Source organism: Cnephaeus nilssonii (assembly GCF_951640355.1).
Source record: "Cnephaeus nilssonii genome assembly, chromosome: 5".
NCBI lineage: Eukaryota > Metazoa > Chordata > Mammalia > Chiroptera > Vespertilionidae > Cnephaeus > Cnephaeus nilssonii.
The window spans coordinates 21353183-21373040 of record NC_137076.1 but is presented as its reverse complement, the minus strand read 5'-3'; the positions used below and the strand labels follow the sequence as shown (position 1 = coordinate 21373040).

General features: G+C 54.1%; 1 protein-coding gene across 2 annotated transcripts; it reads left to right on the top strand.

The window, feature by feature from the left end:
* The first annotated feature begins 2940 nt into the window (after positions 1 to 2940).
* Positions 2941 to 16943, top strand: MAN2B1 (mannosidase alpha class 2B member 1). Of its 2 annotated transcripts, none has more exons than XM_079771173.1 (24): positions 2941 to 3167; positions 3884 to 3986; positions 4148 to 4321; positions 4670 to 4863; positions 5317 to 5449; positions 5653 to 5798; positions 6214 to 6330; positions 8634 to 8716; positions 8801 to 8921; positions 9001 to 9079; positions 9282 to 9391; positions 9762 to 9869; positions 10173 to 10289; positions 10956 to 11183; positions 12221 to 12318; positions 12400 to 12517; positions 13623 to 13741; positions 13832 to 13933; positions 14136 to 14223; positions 14401 to 14481; positions 14945 to 15175; positions 15845 to 16000; positions 16109 to 16211; positions 16708 to 16943. In XM_079771173.1, exons 1-24 carry the CDS (start codon positions 3009 to 3011, stop codon positions 16815 to 16817), a joined length of 3078 nt encoding a protein of 1025 aa, XP_079627299.1. In that variant the 5' UTR covers positions 2941 to 3008; the 3' UTR covers positions 16818 to 16943. The 2 variants fall into 2 exon arrangements, with proteins under 2 accessions (XP_079627299.1, XP_079627298.1); XM_079771172.1 differs by having other exon boundaries at positions 8631 to 8716.
* The last annotated feature ends 2915 nt before the right edge of the window (positions 16944 to 19858 follow it).

Sequence of the window (19858 nt, the reverse complement as noted above, 5' to 3'; positions counted from 1 at the left end):
TAAATAACCCACAGGCAACTGGGTTTGTTAGAATGGGAAAAATGGGGTCCTTGCCTGGACATCGTGGCTCAGTGGGTGAGCATCAACCTATGAACCAGGTGGTCATGGTTTGATTCCTGGTCAGGGCACATACCCGGGTTTTGAGCTTGATCCCCAGTGTGGGGCATGCAGGAGGCAGCTGATCAATGATTCTCTCTCATCATTGATGCTTCTATCTCTCCTCTCTTCCTCTCTGAAATCAATAAAAAAAAATATATTTTTAAAAATTGGGTCCTTAACAGATTAACTTACTAACTGGAAAACCAATTTTGGCCAGTATACAAAGGTGTTTTCCCAAGTGTAAATACTCTTAAATGACCAGCAGTGGGGCCTATTGCTCTATATGCCGGGCTGGGAGCTCAAACGAGGCACCCAAGATGGTTAAGGTGTGAGAAACAAAGAACACAGTAATAGTCTTGATGCTTGTCATGGACCAGTGGGCCATGATATTGAAGGCACCGGGCCTTATTGTTCCTGGAACATTTACTGGAATCTGCAATGAGGTACTACCCTGCGATGGGTTGGTTACTTCATGCACCTGGGGGAGAGGAACTGCTCAGTCTCCCGTAGGACCCTGTTATCCGCATGCAGTCAGGAGCCATGGAGGCAGGCTATACCCAGACTGGTACATGCACCATTGAAAGAGGGGAGAAGGTAGGAGTCCTGATCTAATATAGTCCTCCCCCATTCACCTCCTTATCTGTTGGTCAGGAGGAGCACCGCTTCTTCCTGACCAACAAATATGGTTTACACAGCCTGGCCAGGTTCCAAACACTGTGGCTACATTAACATCTAAAGATCAGACTGCAAGTATAATTCTCACAGATCTCCCAATTCAGGTCCCTACTAAATATTTGTCTTCCTTTTAAATCTTCACCTGAGGATATTTTTCCATTGATTTATTTTTATTTTATTAAATATATTTCTTTATTGATTTCAGAGAGGAAGGGAGAAGGAGAGAGAGATAGAAACATCAATGATGAGAGAGAATCATTGATTGGCTGCCTCCTGCACGCCCCCTACTGGGGATTGAGCCCACAACCCAGGCATGTGCCCTTGGTTGGAATCGAACCTGGGACCCTTCAGTTCGCAGGCTGACGCTTTATCCACTGAGCCAAGGCGGCTAGGGCGATTTTTTTTTTTTAGAGAGCGTGGAAGAGCGAGGGAAAGACAGAAATATTGATGTGGCTGTGAGAGAAACACATCGATTGGTTGCCCCCTGCATGAGCCTGACCAGGGCCCAGGCTGGGGAGGAGCCTGCAACTGAGGTAAGTGCCCTTGACTGGAATCAAACCTGGGAACCTTCGGTCTGCAGGCCGATGCTCTATCCACTGAGCCAAACCAGGTAGGGCTAAATATTTGTCTTTCTGACCTTAGACTTCCTGCTGTTCCTGTAGCAATCAGTTACAGGCCTGTGTATGTGTGTGTTGGGGTTTGGGGGTGAGGGGACCTGTGCCATTATCCAAGCTGAATGCTGTGTTCTTATACCAGATGAATCTGCTAATATTTCTTCTTTGTTAGAAAGAAGAAATTTCTTAAATGCCTTAAATGACCCAGCCCAAACCTAGGTGACTTACTAACCCACCGGTTTAGGTCCTGACAGAGGGGAAGCATGATGGAAAAAGTTACTAATAGCCCTGGACGGTTTGGCCCAGTGGATAGAGCGACGGCCTGTGGACTGAAGAGTCTCAGGTTCGATTCCAGTCTAGGGCACATGCCTGGGTTTCGGGCTTGATCCCCAGTAGGGGGCGTGCAGGAGGCAGTCGATCAATGATTCTCATCATTGACGTTTCTATCTCTCTCTCCTTCTCCCTTCCTCTCTGAAATCAATAAAAATATTAAAAAAAGAAAAAGTTACTAATACTTGGACTGCTTCTTTTAACTCTTTTCTTGTATGTGTCTGTACTGTTGCTGCTGACTATGTCTCCAATGAGGTCAATTGGCAACTAAGAGAGCTACTTCCCTGCTACTGAAGCCCCTTGCCGACCACTCAGGGCACCTTGGGGAAGGGGGTCATGTGAGATTGTAAGAGCTGGTCATGAGGGGTAGAGTGTGGAGGAGAGACTGTGCCATGAAGTTACCACTGCTGGACCCGAGCCAGAAGGGGGAGATTGCTTACTGCAAACCTCCCTTAGACACTGTCTGACTGTATTTGATGTTCATTCTGCCATAAACCAGTATCTCCCCTTGCCCCTGCTATGCGCTGGTTCCGGAAACAGGTTATTGTTCTGACCCGTTCAAGCATGTGAAATAACTTCCATACCTGGTAGCATTCGTGTACTAGTACCTATGACTGTTCACCCCCTCCCCTTACCCTATATAATTCGTTGGCACCTGTCAAACTTCCTCTTAGGTAAGTTTCCCTTAATAAGCTCCATTAATTATTAGACTAGTGGGAAGACTCGTTCTTTGGTTTTCCCCTGCCCTCTGCTTATGGAGATAGGTTTTCAGCCTTGGGGCTTTTTCCTGGGTCTGCGTGTACTAACTTCTCTCAAGTAGGCTGGATGTCTCCCATTCCCAGCGCTCCAAGGACAGCTCCTTTACCCTACGTCTCCATTCCCATTGGACAGAATCGGACCCCATCAAACCCTCCCTGCTCCTAGCCCTGAAGGTTAATGTAACGCCGGAGGACCCCAGGCACACTTTCCACCTCCTAGGCAACCCGGCACTGGGAGGAAAACCTGAGACCTCTGCACTCACAGGGACAAAGGGGGTCCCCAAGTCCACACGAAGGCGGCGAAACGTTCCAGGCTCTTCTGCCAAACCAAGGGTGGGACGGGCCAGTGCCTCTAGGAGTATCCAGAACCACGGCCTCAATCCAATAACAGGCCGAGTTGCGCCCTAGCCCCGCCTCTACAAGCTCCCATTGGCTAGGCCGCAATATGGGGGCGGGGCCTTTGCTGGGCCTGTGCGAGCCGGGAAGTGGCTTTAGGCAGGGGTGGCGGCGAGGCGGCGGCGGCGGAGCAGCCATGGGTGCCGACGCGCGGCCTTTGGGGGAGCGCGCCGCCGGCGGCCGGGGCGCAGCGTGGCCCTGGACGAGCTCCGGTGCACTGTGCCCACCGCTCCCACTTCTTTCCTTCCTTTTTTTGTTTTTGGCTGCGCCCAGCGTTCGGGCCGCGGGATACGAGGTGAGCGGGAGTCCGCGAGCGGAAATGTCCACCAGCCAGAGGGAAGCCCCGAGTAGGGTCTGGAGGGGTGGGTGGGTCTGTTCTGGGGTTGCCTAGTTTATGGTTGCTAATGTGACTGTGTGGTCGGAGTGCGTGCTTTGTGTCAGTGGGAGGTCTGGCTCTGCGCGTCTGAGAATGGGGCTGCCGGTACCTGCTGTCCTGCTTCTGTGGGTCAGTTTGCCTGGACTTTGCATGCATTGAACCGTGCGATTGGGCGTGTGCGTGTGGGGGCTGGGGGGCGGGTGCTGGTTGAGAACTGGAACTCGAGTCAGCCGGCCTGGAGTTCCAGCCTGGCTCTTCCACTTCCTGTCTGCGTGACTGTCACTACACTTCTCTGATCTCAGCGCTCTCATCTGAAAACTGGAGATAATAGTGTCCCTGTCCCGCAAGGTGGCTGCTTGGCATTTATAAATGCGTAATAAATATTAGCTACTACTATTGTTTCCCCAGGGTGTGAATGAGAGCTGCCCTGAGGAGTGTGCCACTAGGGAGTTGTATCTGTCAGCGCAACTATGTGTGTGTCCTCCCTGGGAGTGCCTGTCCCGACCTCTCTGAGTTCCTCACCTCTAGATCAAGACTTTCCTCGTGTCCCCCACCCCTACTCCCACCCCAACCTGCCTCTTGACTTTGGGGTAGGTGACAGGGTGTGTGAGTGTGCATTTGGGGTCCCTGTGCAGACATGCCCCACGGTGAAGCCGAACATGCTCAATGTGCACCTGGTGGCCCACACACATGATGACGTGGGCTGGCTCAAGACAGTGGACCAGTACTTTTATGGCAGTGAGTAGAGGTGGGGACTGACGCCTGGGACTCCCATGACCCCTCCGAGCTCCCTGGGTCCTGGATATTAGGGAGGGGGCAATGCCCAGCTTGGGGTCCTGTGTCTAGGACTGTCCCCTTTGGCTTGCTGGTCCCTGATTGCTTGACCCCTGTGTCCACAGTCCACAATAGAATCCAACATGCAGGTGTTCAGTACATCCTAGACTCTGTCATCTCTTCCCTGCTGGCGGAGCCCACCCGTCGCTTCGTCTATGTGGAGATGGCCTTCTTCTCCCGTTGGTGGCATCAACAGACAAATGCAACACAGGATGTTGTGCGGGACCTGGTGCGCCAGGGTGAGCTGCCCCAAGGAAGTGAAAAGAGGAAGCCCAGTCTAGCTTCTGTTTTTGCCACCCTGCCTTCTGAGATTTCATCATGCTACATGCATGTGATCTGCCTGCCTGGAATTTCCCTTTCTTTGTAGAACTCTTATGCATCCTGCAAGGCCCCATCTCCAATAGATCCTCTGGGAAGCCTGCCATGCAGGAGGCCCTCTGTTCCATATCTGGCTAGACTGGCCTGGGAGAGACCTCTCATCTTCCAGGCCTGGGCATGCAGGCAGGTCTTCTCATCCCCTGCATTGCCAACCCCAGCCACACTCCTGGCCCTGACCGCCTACCTGGATTTTGCCCCTACTGGCACAGGGCGCCTGGAGTTTGCCAACGGTGGCTGGGTGATGAATGACGAGGCGGCCACCCACTACGGAGCCATCATAGACCAGATGACACTAGGGCTCCGCTTCCTTGAGGACACGTTTGGCAACGACGGGCGCCCCCGTGTGGCCTGGCACATCGACCCCTTTGGCCATTCTCGGGAGCAGGCCTCACTGTTTGCGCAGGTACTTTACCTGCCTCCCTTGGACCATCCCCTTCGTTGCTTTGACTCCTCCTTCGACCACTCAATCCCCGCCCATCCTTGGGACCTGTCCCTCTAACTTCTTGAGACTCTGCCCCAGCCCAGGCTGACCACCCCCCTCTAGCTGCCGACTCCCCCTCTCCTGGTCCTGCCCCATTTGCTAGGATCCTGGCTCCTCCCCAAGCCAGGTGGCAGGTGGAGGCCTGCCCTGTTTTGCTAGAGGCTTCTTGACCAGTGCCATGACCCCTTCCATCCTCAGCCTAGAGAGAATGTCAGAGAGAGGAAGGGAGAGGGAAAGAGGGATAGGCCTGCCTTTTTCTGTGCTCTGACCCCCCCCCCCCCTTTCATGCGGAGGGGGCTGGAGGGTGGTGGTGAGAAGGCCTCGCACTTAGTCATCCTGCCCTCCACTCCTGTCCTCATCCCCCACCACTCCCAGATGGGCTTTGACGGCTTCTTCTTCGGGCGCCTGGATTACCAAGATAAATTGGTGCGGAAGATGAACCTTGAGATGGAGCAGGTGTGGCGGGCCAGTGCCAGCCTGAAGCCCCCGACCGCCGACCTCTTCACCAGTAAGGGGGTGGATAGGTGGGGGCAGGGCTTTACACTCTGCTGTCATCATCTTGAAGTTTTTAATAATTTACCACCAAGGGCTCAGCACTTTGCGCTGGGCCCCTGCAAATTCTGAAGTCCGACTTGGGTGGGGCATGGCAGACTATGACTCCAGGGCAGGTCCGGGGTGCTGGGCTACCCCCTGAGTCAAGTGTGGCCACAGGTGTGCTCCCCAACATGTACAACCCACCGGAGAACCTGTGCTGGGACGTCCTGTGTGCTGACAAACCCATCGTGGATGACCGCCGCAGCCCTGAGTACAACGCCGAAGAGCTGGTTGATTACTTCCTAAAGTTAGCCAAAGACCAGGTAACCCCAGTGTCCAGAACCTGGAAAACAGGGGTGCATAATGCATCAGGCCCTTCTCACGCCCAGGGATTGATTCCCTGACACCTCCTCATACCCTCCGAGGAAGGTGATAGTCTCTTCACCTCACCATGTCCTCCTCCTGGGTTTCCGTGCTCCTGATTAGAAGCCCGTGGAGCCCTCCCCCACCACACACACTCACCGTGGTCATGAAACAGCATGGCAGGCCCAAGAGAATGCACTCAACAACTTGTGGCTATTTCTGTTCATGTCCCTATGTTCCCATGTGACCTACTTCTGCACACCCCTCTCCCCATGCTACTGTGCATTCACAATTGACCACATATATACCAAGACACAGCTGTGCAAGGGGTGGCCAGGACACTCTGGCCTGAGGACACCCCCACTCTGTCTGCAGGGCCAGTTCTACCGCACCAACCACACTGTGATGACCATGGGTTCGGACTTCCAATATGAGAATGCCAACATGTGGTTCAAGAACCTTGACAAGCTCATCCAGCTGGTCAATGCCCAGGTGAGTGTGTCCACCCTGTGTGCACATGCGTGCTTATATCCCTGGGCCTTGGGTCAAGAGGAGTAGCTATGGGTGCTCTCTTAGTTTTCTTTTGCTCCTGTAACAAGCTAATCACCAGAAACGTAGCAGCTCCAAACAACAGAAATGTATTATTTTATAGTTCTACAGGTCAGAAGTTCAACACTGGTCTCGGGGCTAAAATCAACATGTCAGCAGGGCTGCGTTCCTTCTGGAAGCTCTAGGGGAAAGTTTCCTTGCCTTGTTCATCTTCTGGAGGCCACCCACATTCCTTGGCTCATGGCACCTTCCCTCCATCTTAAAGTCTGATCCTGCTTCCACTGCCACATCTCCTTCTCTCACTCTTACTTCTTTCACTTCCCTCGTCCACTTTTAAAGACCCTTGTGATTACATTGGGGTCACCCAGATAATCTAGGATAATATCCGTTTTAAGTTCATCTGATTAGCAACTTAATTCCACATGCAAACTTAATTCCTGTTTGCCATGTCACAGGTATTAGGACATGGACATTTTTGGGTGGCCATTATTCAGATGTATTGGTGTGGCTCTTGTAATTGGCGTGTGGCTTGTGGCTGTGTGGGCAGGCAGTCACTCTCCTATCGCACAGAACCTGTCTCCCTTCTTCCATCTAAGATGTCCCTTCCCATCACTTCCATCCTCAGAGTTGTCTACCGGCACAATCCCCATGTCTTCAACTTCCACTTGCTCCCTGCACAGCTGTTTCACCAAAACAGCTCTCAGGACCATCACCAAGGACCTTCCAAAAGACATTTCTCAGTCTTCCCCATGTCCCCGAGGAGGCTTGAACAACCTGATCACTTCCTTCTGCAAATACCATGTTCCTGGGCTGTCAGGACATCACACTTCCTTGGTTTTTCTCCCGCCACTGACGGCTTCTTTGACCACTTCTTTCTACTGGAAGTGGGAATCTCTCAGTTCAGATCCTGGCTCTGCCACTAACTGGCTCTGTGACCTTCAGAAACGTTTAGCCCTCAGTGCCTCCCCGTATTCTTACCTAGAAAAAGGGCATAGTAGTGGTTCTTACCTGATAAGGCTGATTATTCCTGCCCTATATGTCAGATTTAATTTTTCCATGAAAGTTTTTAATAATACAAATGAAATTATTTAAAAGTTTAGTAAAGAGCTTAATGACTTCATTTACACAGATCAGTTACAACAGTGCTAGGTAAGTAATAAGTATTATGGTTTTGGTTTATTATTATTATTTGAGGCTGAAAACATTCTGCTTCTCCTTTAAGATACCAATGTCTCCTACTCCAGGAAGCCTTTACAAACCCCAGGCAGAGCTCTTGCTCTTCCTCTGTACTCACACCAGTCTTCACAAATACCTGTCCCGTCCAGGCTGACTGTAACCAACTGACTATCTGTCCAGTCTCTCTCCTGCACTTGGCTGTGAATTCCACAGCGGGGCTGGCCTGTGGTTCTAGATTGCGTCAGCCATCCTGAGCATCGAGTTGAAGAATGGAGTGATTGCTGAGTGAATACAGTGTGTATGTGGGTCTGTGTATGTAACGCTGTATATGACTGTGCTGAAGAAGTGTAGATGTGTGTCCGCCCATAGAGGCCTGTGGTCTCATGCACTTCCCTTCAAGTGAGTGAATGAGCATCTACTTGTACCATGTACTGGTACAAACATCCTTTCCTCATGGAAGATGTCACCTTCTTTCAAAAAAAAAAAAAGTTTTTATTGATTGATTTGAGAGGAAGAGAGAGAGAGAGAAAGAGCGGGGGGGAGGGGGACATTGATTTGTTGTTCCACTTATTGATGCATTCATTGGGTTGATTCTTGTATGTGCCCTGACCGGGGATCGAACCCACAACCTTGGCATATTGGGACGACACGCTAACCAACCGAGCTTGTTCCTCTACCTCCCTCAGTTGAAAGTGAGCCTCTATTCACTATGACAATTGTGTCATTTAGCAATAACCTGACAGTGCTGAGAAATGATTATTCCTGCCCTATATGTCAGATTTAATTTTTCCATGAAAGTTTTTAATAATACAATTGAAATTATTTAAAAGTTTAGTAATATTTCAGATTTATTCTTGCATCACTGAAATTCTTTCCAGGCTGGTAATATTTAGGTTTGGCCAAAATACATTTTCACGCTTGGTTATTGGTTTGCATTCAAAATGTGTATTAAGAGAATCTGCACCCACTGGATGCATAAATGTGTGTATGTGTTGCCCACCTGTGGGCCCACCCCCTCAGGAAGTTGCAGACTCCAGAGGGCTCACACATGCAACACCTTCCCCCAGCAGCAGGCCAATGGGAGCCGTGTCAACGTTCTCTACTCCACTCCGGCCTGCTACCTCTGGGAGCTGAACAAGGCCAAGCTCACCTGGTATTTGGGGGGCCTGGGGAGCTTGAGGGGGGTTTGCATGCCCTGTGGGTAGTGACTCTGCCCGCAATGCCTCTGCCGCTGCAGGTCGGTGAAACAGGATGACTTCTTCCCCTATGCCGATGGCCCCCACATGTTCTGGACTGGCTACTTTACCAGCCGGCCGGCCCTCAAACGCTACGAGCGCCTCAGCTATAACTTCCTGCAGGTGAGTGGGTGCTAGACTCAAGGGGGCAGCCCAGGGATCCTAGCTGGCCCCATGCCTCAACATACTCCCTGCCTCCTAGGTGTGCAACCAGCTGGAGGCACTGGCAGGTCCAGCGGCCAACATGGGACCCTATGGCGCTGGGGACAGTGCACCCCTCAGTAGGTGTATGGTTTGGTGAGGAGGTGGGGGCGGGGCCCAAGCTGGACACCAGACCATGGCCACATCCTTGAGTCCCTTCTGAAAGCCCCTAAGAATCCTGGCGCCCTGCATGTGACCATTCGCAGCTCTCTGAGATCAGGGCTCAGAGTCCTGCACAGACCCCACCCAGCTCCCCACTCGCTCACCACCATCTGCCTGCAGATGAGGCAATGGCTGTGCTCCAGCACCACGATGCAGTCAGTGGGACCTCCAAGCAACATGTGGCCGATGACTACGCTCGCCAGCTGGCAGCTGGCTGGAAACCCTGTGAGGTGCATGGGGCGGGGTCTGGGGCATAAGGGCGGAGACAGGAAGGGCGTGGTCAAGGCAGTGGGGTGGAGTCTAGAAGGGCTTGTGGGGCGGGGCTTGCGGCAGGCGGGGCATAGATAAGAATGGGGCAGGACAAGGCAGCAGGGCGGAGCCTATAAGAGCTAGTGGGGCGGGGCCTGGAATGAGGGATCTAGAATGGGGCGAGGCCTGGAAGGGCTACTAGTGGGGGCGGAGGGGGGGGGAGGTGGGGTGGGAGTGCGGAGACAGAAATGGGGCAGGGCCCCTAAGGTCTTGTAGGGCGGGGCCTGGGTGGGGCGAGGAAGCTCCCCGTGGGCTTGCAGAGTGGACCCAGGCCTTTCTGTTCCTCCCCAGGTTCTCCTGAGCAACGCGCTAGCGCGGCTCAGCGGCTCCAAGGAGGTGTTCTCTTTCTGCCACAATCTCAACACCAGCCTGTGTCCGCTCAGCCAGACTTCAAAGAGCGTGAGCCTCGCTTGGGATGGGTGGGCTAGGGTGGGGTGGGGTGGGGTGGGGGGCGGGGCCGGAAGGCAGGTCTAATGGGTGGGATGAGAGCTGCAAATCCGGGACTGGGAGAAGATGAGGTGGGACTGGTAGCCAAATTATTCTGAAGGATCCCTCTGGGCCAGATCACGTGGGCCACAGGGTAGCCGGGGCTGGATGGGGACCTCATAGGGCCTTGGATCGCCCAGGGTCGTTGCAGTGCATGGGGATGGGTTTGGGAAAGGCCGGCTGTGACTCATGCGCACTCTGATCCTCCCACTCCAGTTCCAGGTGATCGTGTATAACCCTTTGGGGCGGAAAGTAAATTGGATGGTGCGGCTTCCAGTCAGCAAACACGTTTTCCTTGTGAAGGATCCCAGTGGTGCAGTTGTGCCCAGCGATGTGAGCTCATTTAATGAATATCCCTCCCATGAACACCCTCCTCCAATGACTGCCTCCCCTCATGGGCATTTCTCCCTTCCCCCATGGACGCCTCCTCTCTTGGATGCCTGTCTTCATGGATACCTGCCCTTCCATGAGTACCTCCCGCCCAGAACTTTCTCTTCCTCCTCTGAATCTGCCCCCTCTGCCTCTTAATATCAAATCTCCTGGGAACATTCCTCCCCTGTAGCTCCCTCTTTTTAATATCTCCCCATGAAATATTTTTCTTTTTAAAAAAGTATGTTTTTATTGATTTCAGAGAGGAAGGGATAGAGAGGGAGAGAGAGAAAAATCAATAATGAGAGAGAATCATTGATTGGCTGCCTCCTGCACGCCTCCTACTAGGGATCCAGCCTGCAACCCAGGCCTGTGCCCTTGACTGGAATGGAACCCCGGACCCTTCGGTCTGCAGGCTGATGCTCTATCCACTGAGCCAAACCAGCTAGGGCTTCTCTGCAATCTTGAACTCAGAATTCCTCTCCCCCCTCATTATCCCGCCCCACACCTACATTTCTTCTCCCTGTCCTGGGACTCCTTCCCCTTCTGGAGCGTGACCCCTCCCTGTTATACGCCTCTATATGTGTACACACAGCCTCTTGACTCAGACTTCCTTCTCTCTGTCCTGAGGTGGTGACAATGCCCAGCTCAAATGTACAGGAGCTCCTTTTCTCAGCCTCAGTGCCTGCCCTCGGCTTCAGCATCTACTCAGTAACCCAGGTACCTGGCTGGAGCCCACGGGCTCACCCCCCTGAGCCCAGATTCCGGAAGTCCTTATCTTGGATCAAGTCCTCTTCTCACGTCAAGTCCTCATTACATGTCAAGCCCTCGTCCCGTGACTTGACCATCCAAAATGAGGTGAGAACCCATTCAGATCCCCTACTCTGCCCCAGCGACAAGTTTGAGATGTCATAGTGAGCTGCATTGACTCTGGGTCAGCAGGTCTTGGGTTCATGGTCTAATGTCACCCCCTTCCCCCGCCCCCCCCCCCCCCCCCCCATTGTGTGCCCTTGAGTGAGTGACTGCCTTCCTTTGAGTTTCAATGTTCTCTACCGGGGCTGTTTGGAGGGACTGGTGTGATTATGGGTGGCACTTGACAGATACATCAAAGCTGATGGTGGTAGGGGCCTGCAAATTAAGTGAAGGTGTGTCAGAGACCTGAGGGAGGAAGCCATGTGGCCACTTGGAGGACATTTTGGGGGAAGAGGAATCCAGGCAGACAAAGGCACTAAAATAAATTAAAATATATAAATTTTCTTTTTGTGTGTGGTAATCCTCACCTGAAGATATTTTTTCCCCATTGATTTTAGAGAGAGTGGAAGGGAGGGGAGAGACAGAGAGAATCATTGATGTGAGAGAGACACATTGATGGTTGCCTCCCCCATGCGCCCAGGCCCAGGGATCCCGCCTGCAACTGATGTATGTGCCCTTGACCGGAATCAAACCCATGACCCTTCAGTCCGAGGGCCAATACTCTAGCTACTGAGCCAAATCGGCTAGGGCTTCATGGGTCTTCAGAAGTCTGCTGGACCTTGGCACTGTGATTCTTGTCAGTTACACTAGCTGCCCTGGTTCCCCAGCAGACCAGCTAAAGATTGGATTTAGGGGTCGCAGTGACCTCTGGCAGTTCTGGGGGGAAACAGACCCGGGAGGCCAGGAATTGGTCAGCAGCACTCACTAGTCCAGGAAGGCCTTGGAGATGGTCAGAAAGGGCAGACTGATGATGAGGTAGAAGGTGGAGCTATTAGGATTTGCCAGTAGGGTCAGGAGTGAGGAGTGAGCAAGAGAGAGGAGGGGAGAGTGACTCTAGGGTTTTCTCCTGAGCCCCAGGAAGGAGGAAATTGCCCTTGGCTGAAGGGATGGTCATTAACATCTGTCCACCCTCTTCTGCCCAGTACATCTCGGCCAGGTTTGACCCTGACACGGGGCTCTTGGTGGAGATGAAGAACCTGGAGCAGGACCTCCTGCTGCCTGTTCGCCAGGCCTTCTACTGGTGAGGGATGGCCACTAGGCCAGGGAGGGGCTGGGAGGAGAGCTGGGGTCTCTTACCTGACACTACCTTTCCCGGCCCCAGGTACAACGCCAGTACAGGAAACAAACTAAGCTCCCAGGCCTCAGGTGCCTACATCTTCAGACCCAACCGACAGGAACCACTGTTCATCAGCCGTTGGGCTCAAACCCGCCTGGTGAAGGTGCGGGGCCAGGAATGATGAGTGGGCATTTGGGTTATGTATGTGTGTGTGTGCAGCCTGGGAGGGTGGTATGCAATGTGCGGGGTGGGAGTGCGGGAGAGGGAGGGCTCAGACGGAGGGGAAGATTGGAAATCCTTCCACAGGGCTGGGATTCATCAGCTTTTATGTTGACAAAGGCATTCACATCTGCTGCAGGGGTCAAAGGCATTCACATCTGCTGCAGGGGTCAGTAGAATACTTAGCTTTTGAAGCTGGGTGTGGAGTGAATGGGGGGAAATAGGTAGAGTATCTTGAAGAGTTCACCAAGGATCTGTGCTAGGACAGGATTCTATTTGGGGTGGATATTGGAGAATTCACACTTGGATAGGGCTTGGGTGGGTCTCACTAGGTGGGTAGCTGAGCATGCATCTGGTTGGGACAGGGGCTCATGCGTGTGGGGTTTCCCGGGGCTTCTTGTGGACATTTCCTGTTAGGATGGGGCAGGTAATGGTAAGACTCACCTTTGACGTGAAGGTTAGGATATAGTTTTACTGTTGTAACAGAATTACCCAAATTAACTGCCTAAAACAAGACAGGGTCTTTCCATGGGACAGGAAGTCTGGCTGCACCATCCAGGGTGGATGGGGTGGTTCCGCAGTCATCCAGGCCCCTTCTGTTTCATTGCTCTGCCTTCCTCAGCCTTCAGCTTCTACCTCATAACCCAAGATGGCTGCTCAAGCTCCAGCCATTACATTTGCATTTGAGCTAGCGGGAGGGGCAAGAAATGTTGTTTACACCACTTTAATCACTTTGTGTTGGGAAGACCACAGCTACTGATGGCCTCAGGGAAGGTTGGACGATACAGTCTTTATTTAGGTAGCCACATGCCCAGCTAGAATCGCATTCTAAGGAGGAGGATGGGGTAGCAAGCAAGAATTATGTGGCATTGACTGTGGCGGGAAGTATGGGCCTCACACCTAGGAGATGAGGCAGGTAGGTTGTGTTCTCATGCTCTTAGTGGGGTTGACCCTGATGTAGGCGTTTGTGAGGTTCACGGCAGGGGTGGGCATTTGTAGGGTTCCCCTCCGCTCAGGTGCAAGCTCACACTTGCCCAATGTGCCTGCAGACGGCCTTGGTGCAGGAGGTGCACCAGAACTTCTCAGCCTGGTGTTCCCAGGTGGTTCGCCTGTACCCGGGAAAGCGGCACCTGGAGCTGGAGTGGACGGTGGGACCAATACCCGTGGGGTGAGTGGCACAGCCTGGGCCTCCGGGGTAGGGGCCAGGGCAGAGTGATGGTAGGCCTGGCCCACAATTTTGCTGTTCCGTTGGGTCTAGTGATGGCTGGGGGAAGGAAGTCATCAGTCGTTTTGACACTGCGCTGGAGACAAAGGGACTCTTCTTCACCGACAGCAATGGCCGGGAGATCCTGGAGAGGAGGTGGGGTGACTGGGGGCACCCAGGAGTGGACTGCGGTGTGTTGGGGCCCATGGGTGATGGAGGCACCTGCCGATCCTATGAGTGTGGGTGGGAGAGTATGAAGGGGGAGTGAGGAGTGGGTGAGCCTGGGAAAGGGAGTTGGGGAAGGGGAGCCAGAACCCAGGTCTGACCAAACCCTCCCCCTCCCTCCCCCCCTCCCCAGGCGGGATTATCGTCCCACCTGGAAGCTGAACCAGACTGAGCCAGTGGCAGGAAACTACTATCCAGTCAACAGCCGCATTTACATTACGGTACCCCCTCCCCTGTCCTGCTCCCCACCTTTGCCAGACACTTCTACCCAGTGGTGTCACCCCTCATTCTTAGCATCTCCCAGCTGCCGTTGGCCGTGTCCACCATGCCCTGTGCTGCCTGCCTGGGGCCCGGGCTGGCTGGCCGTGTGCTTCCTCACTCTCATCCCTTGCCCCCAGGATGGGAACATGCAGCTGACAGTGCTGACTGACCGCTCCCAGGGGGGCAGCAGCCTGAGCGATGGCTCCATAGAGCTCATGGTGAGTGGTCCCAGCCCCATCTAAGCCTGGCTTCTCCCACCAGTGACCCCCCCCCCCTCCGGCCCCGGCCCCTGCTGGGCCTTGAAGCCAGGTTCTCTTCCAGTTCTCTGCTAGTTGCACCCTTCTGTTTGGGGTCCCACCAAGCTGAGACCTCCATTCCTATGTAAGAAGTTTACTCCATGTTTTTTTTTTTGAGGGTGAGATTGAGGGTTAGGGTTAGGGTGAGCTAACCCTAACTCAGGCGCCCCCTCCAATTCCTGACCTGCTCTACCCAGGCTTCCTTTAGGTCTCTACCTCCCTCTCTTCTGGTAGGTAGGATCCCCTCATCTGCTGGGGTCCCCCATACCATACCTTCATTCTCCTCTGATCCCCCCAATGTTCACTTTATCTGGAAGTTTCCACAATTTCTGGCCCTGAAATTGGCCAGAGGAGCCTTCACCCTCTTTTGGCCACTTTCCCGCAGGTGCACCGAAGGCTGCTGAGAGACGACGATCGCGGAGTTGGGGAGCCCCTGCTAGAGACAGAGAATACGGGGTTGTGGGTACGAGGGCGGCACCTCGTGCTGCTGGACAAGGCCCGGACCGCGGCCGTAGGGCACCGGTTGCAGGCGGAAAAGGAGCTCTTGGCCCCGCAGCTTGTGCTGGCCAGGGGCGGCGGCACCCCCTACCACTTGGAGGTCTCCCCGCGCAAGCAGGTGAGGGCTGGGGGGCCAGCAGAAAGAGAGGAGCTGGATGAAGCCTGAGGTGGGGGCGGATCTCTCTAGGCTCAGCCAGGACTCACGTCGCTGGCCCCCAGCTCTCCCCGGGGAGGCCGTGATCTAGCTAGCGTCCAGTCGCAGCTCAGTCCCAGCCCTCGTGGACTGGGTTCACACCCGCCGCTCCTGCCCCTTCCCGCACCTCTGCTCGCCCTTCCTACCTCCCCCAGGCTCCGCCCGCCCCTCGGCCAGCCCCGCCTCTCCGTGCTTCAGCCCCGCCCTCTCTGGGTCTCAGGCCAGATCAGTCGGACGGCCCCCCAGCCCAGCGCTGCCCCATCCTCTCATTAGCTCAGCCTTTCCGTTTCTGGCTGGGCCCCGTCCGTCCCACGTTCAATCCTGCCCCCTGACCACGGCTAAACCCCTCCCCTCGCTAAATCCCGCCCCTCACGTCGGGTCCTCGCCTTCTGGCTTGGCTCAGCCCCGCCCCTCCGGCCCCGCCCCGCCCCCGGCTCAGCCCCGCCCCTCCGGTCTAGCCCCGCCCCGCCCCTCCCCGCCCCTCCGGCTCAGCCCCGCCCCCGCTCAGCCCCGCCCCCGCTCAGCCCCGCCCCTCCGGCTCAGCCCCGCCCCTCCGGCTCAGCCCCGCCCCGCCCCCTTCCTCCCCTCCCTCAGTTCTCGGGATTGCGGCGCGAGCTGCCGCCCAATGTGCACCTGCTCACACTAGCCCGCTGGGGCCCGGAAATGCTGCTGCTGCGCTTGGAGCACCAGTTCGCCCTAGGGGAGGACATGGTCGGCAACTTGAGCTCTCCAGTTACCTTGGACTTGAGGGTGAGGAGGGCAGAGGTGGGAAGGAAACGGGAGAGACGCCAGAGAAGGGAGAGGGGAAACCTGGCGTGGACCCTCCCCCGCTCAGCCCCGCCCACCCGCTGCCTGCAGGACCTGTTCTCTGCCTTCACCATCACCGACCTTCAGGAGACCACGCTGGCTGCCAACCAGCTCCGGGCCAGGGCCTCCAGGCTCCAGTGGACACCGAACACGGGTGAGGGCTTGCCCGGGGTTGGGAGCTGGGGGCCGTGTGGGAGGTGTGGGAGTGTTGGCCAAGACCCAGTGCAGCTCCAGGGTCTGTGGTGGTGTTCAGATCCAGCTGGGGGTATAAGGGTCTTAAATAAGTACAGCAAACTAGTGGTGGATCTTCGGTGTTTGAGGTTGGAGTGCAGTCCCAAGAACAAGATCTGAGTCTCTGTCAGTGTCTAGTTTGGGAGTGGGGTGGGGCTTTTCATCAACCTTGGGGTTTGCCTGACAATCCCTGAGGTGGGACTTGAGGGTGTGAGGGCAGTGGCCAGGCATTGGGAGGGATTTGGGGACCTGGGGGTGGTATCCAGGCCCTGGGAAGCAATTGAAGAGTCTGGTAGTGAGGCCCTGGTGACAGATTTGAGGGTATATGGCTGTGTCCAGGCCCAGGGGAGGGAGCACAGCGGTGGGGGAGTGAGGCAGAGTAAGTCTGCGCCCCTCACTCTTCCCCTGCACCTCCCCAGGCCCCACACGCAAGCCCTCTCACCCCCGGCTGGACCCTGCCAGCATCACACTGCAGCCCATGGAAATCCGCACATTCCTGGCCTCCGTCCAATGGGAAGAGGAGAGCTAGACCTGCTGGGGGCAGGCTGCCCCCTTTCCAGCTGAGCCCCCTCCTGCAGGGGTCAGGCCACCTTCCTCTTCTCTTCTTGCTGCTGTTACACCAGTGAAAGCCATTAAAATGCCACTACCAAGCCTGGGTCAAGGTGTGACTGAAATTTTTTTTTGAGGGTGATAGAATTTATGACCCAGAAAGGTCTCCAGACTTGAGCTGACCCCTGACCTGAGGCCTTGCAGAGAGGTCACTGCCTGGATCCTTACACCAGTCTCTATACTGTTCACCCTGCCCCGCCCCCCCCCGCCTCATCGTCCACCACACCACACGCTCTGAACCAGACACACCTGGGGCCTCCTAGGCCTGGCCCTGAGGCGAGGAATCTGGCAGGTCCTGGGGGAGGAAGTGGATGCAGAAGTAGGTCCCAAAGTGGGGACTGGGACAGGTGGACATTGGAGTTGCAGACCTCCCAGGAGGCAGAGGCAGAGTCTGGCTTGCCCTCGTTCTGGTGTGCTCTGGGGTCAATTTTGGAAGGAGACCTTGTGATGAAATAGGAGGTTTAGAGTAAAAATGAAGTGACTTTGGTGCGCAGGCCCCTTGAAGGCTCATTGAGGCCAGGGAGGGGTGTGGCTTAACCCTGGTCAGAGGGCAGAATTTAATTGGGGAAGGTCTGAGCTCAGCTGGGAAGGGGAGGGCTGAACCAATAAGGAGGTGGGGCTGGAGCCCGGGAAAAGGCAGTGTCAGGTGGGGGCGGGTTCCACCTGCAGCCCATGAGAGACCAGCATTGCACCCTCTCCCCAAGTTGGATTTGCCTTCAGAAAATATTTCTGAGGCCACTTTGGGGCAGGATTGGGGAGTTGGAGAGGATAGGCATGGGCCTAGGCCAGCTAGGAACATCTGGGCAGTGTGTTCCCTCTATTCCCACTTTGCTGAGAGTTTTTATCATAAACTAGTAGCCCCGAACACGAATCCGTGCGCCAGTAGGTCACTGCCCACCTTCCTGTAGCTCTCTGCCCGCTGCTCCACCCTCCTGTAGCTCCCCCCCGCCCCCCTCTCATAGTTTGCTGCCCTGCCCCCTCCTGTAGCTCTCCGCCTCTCACTTGCTTGCTGCCCCACCCTCCTGTAGCTCCCCCTGCCCCCCCTCCCCTCTCCCCTCATAGCTTGCTGCCCTGCCCCCTCCTGTAGCTCTCCGCAGCCCACTTGTACTTCACTGCCCTACCCTCCTGCAGATCCGTGATCTGGTGGTTCCCCGGTTGGTCGTTACACCTCAGGGTGTAATGGATAATTAGCATATTCCTCTCTTATTATATAGGATAGCTGCTGGACTTTATCAAATGCTTATTCTGCATCTCTTGATATGATCATGTGTTGTTTTTTTAAAAAAATTTAAATTATTGTTTAAAGTATTACATAAGTCTCCTTTTTCCCCCATTGACCTCTCACCGGCCGCGCCCACCAGCACATGCACCCCCCCCCCCCCCCCCCACTGTCTGTGTCCATTGGTTATGCTCATATGCATGCATACAAGTCCTTTGGTTGATCTCTTACATAATCAGACTTTGAACAAGGCTGATTCTTAAATTTTTATGGAAATGTGAAGGGCCAACAATAATCAGGATATATCTAAAGAAGCTAGGAGAGGAGACATGTCCTGTCATATATCAGAATTTATGATGAGCCCTAGCTGGTTTGGCTCAGTGGATAGAGCGTCAGCCTGTGGACTGAAGGGTCCCAGGTTTGATTCCAGTCAAGGGCATGTGCCTGGGTTTCGGGCTTGATCCCCATTAAGGGACGTGCAGGAGGCAGCCAATCAATGATTCTCTCTCATCATTGATGTTTCTGTCTCTCTTTCCCTCTCTCTTCCTCTCTGAAGTCAATAAAGATATATTAAAAAAAAGAAAAGAATTTATGATGAAATTATAGCAATTAAGATCATGTGGCCCTAGCCGGTTTGGCTCAGTGGATAGAGTGTTGGCCTGCAGACTGAAGGGTTCCAGGTTCGATTCCGGTCAAGGGCACATGCCTGGGTTGTGGGCTTGATCCCCAGTAGGGGGTATGCAGGAGGCAGCTGATCAATGATTCTCTCTCATCATTGGTGTTTCTATTTCTCTTCCTCTCTGAAATCAATAAAAATATATTAAAAAAAAAAGCATGTGGTTTTTATCCTTTGTGTATGTGGTATGTCACATTTATGTTTTGTGGACATTCTGCCAACCTTGCACCCCTATAATAAATCCCACTTGATTATGGTGTATGTCTTTTATTAAAAAACTAGAGGCCCATTGCACGAAGAGATTCGTGCAATAGGCCTTACTTCCCTTGGCTTCCAGCACCAGTTTTCCTCCGACACCTAGGACCCAGGCCTTTGCTCCTGCTGGAGTTTGCCGACTTTGCTGCAGACTCTGGAGTCTGCAGTCTTGTCTTCGCTGTGGGGCCAGAGTGCTGCTCCTGTAGAGCCCCTCGCCCCTCGCCCTCCCTCTCATAGCAGGCATCCTGCCCTGCCTGGCCACTCCTTGCCTGGAGCATCTGGGCGGCCACCATCTTTGTCCTAATTTGTATATTCCCTCCTGATTGGCTGGTGGGCGTAGCAGAGGTATGGTCAATTTACATGTTTGTCTATTATTAGGTAAGATACATTTTTATTGATTTCAGAGATGAAGGGAGAGAGAGATAGAAACATCAACGATGAGAGAGAATCATTGATTGGCTGCCTCCTACATGCCCCACACGGGATAGAGCCTGCAACTGGGCATGTGCCCTGACCGGGAATTGAATGGTGAACTCCTGGTTCATAGGCCTACATTCAACCACTGAGGATATTTTTCCATTGATTTTTAGAGAGAGTGGAAGAGAGAGGGAGACAGTAACATTGATATGAGAGAAACACATTGATTGGTTGCCTCCTGCACTCACCCTGACCAGGGCCCTGTGTTGGGGAGGAGCCTGCAACCAAAGTATGTGCCCTTGACTAGAATCGAACCTGGGACCCTTTGTTCTGCAGGTCAATACTCTACCCACTGAGCAAAACTGTCTAGGGTGGAATTTATCAGTCTCTTCCA

Excerpts from the sequence above, each read along its gene's own strand:
- MAN2B1 (XM_079771172.1), top strand. The coding sequence starts at position 3,009 with ATGGGTGCCGACGCGCGGCCTTTGGGGGAGCGCGCCGCCGGCGGCCGG. Across the intron at positions 5,450-5,652 it reads GACCGCCGACCTCTTCACCA|GTGTGCTCCCCAACATGTAC; the intron begins GTAAGGGGGTGG and ends GTGTGGCCACAG. Across the intron at positions 6,331-8,630 it reads TCCAGCTGGTCAATGCCCAG|CAGCAGGCCAATGGGAGCCG; the intron begins GTGAGTGTGTCC and ends ACCTTCCCCCAG.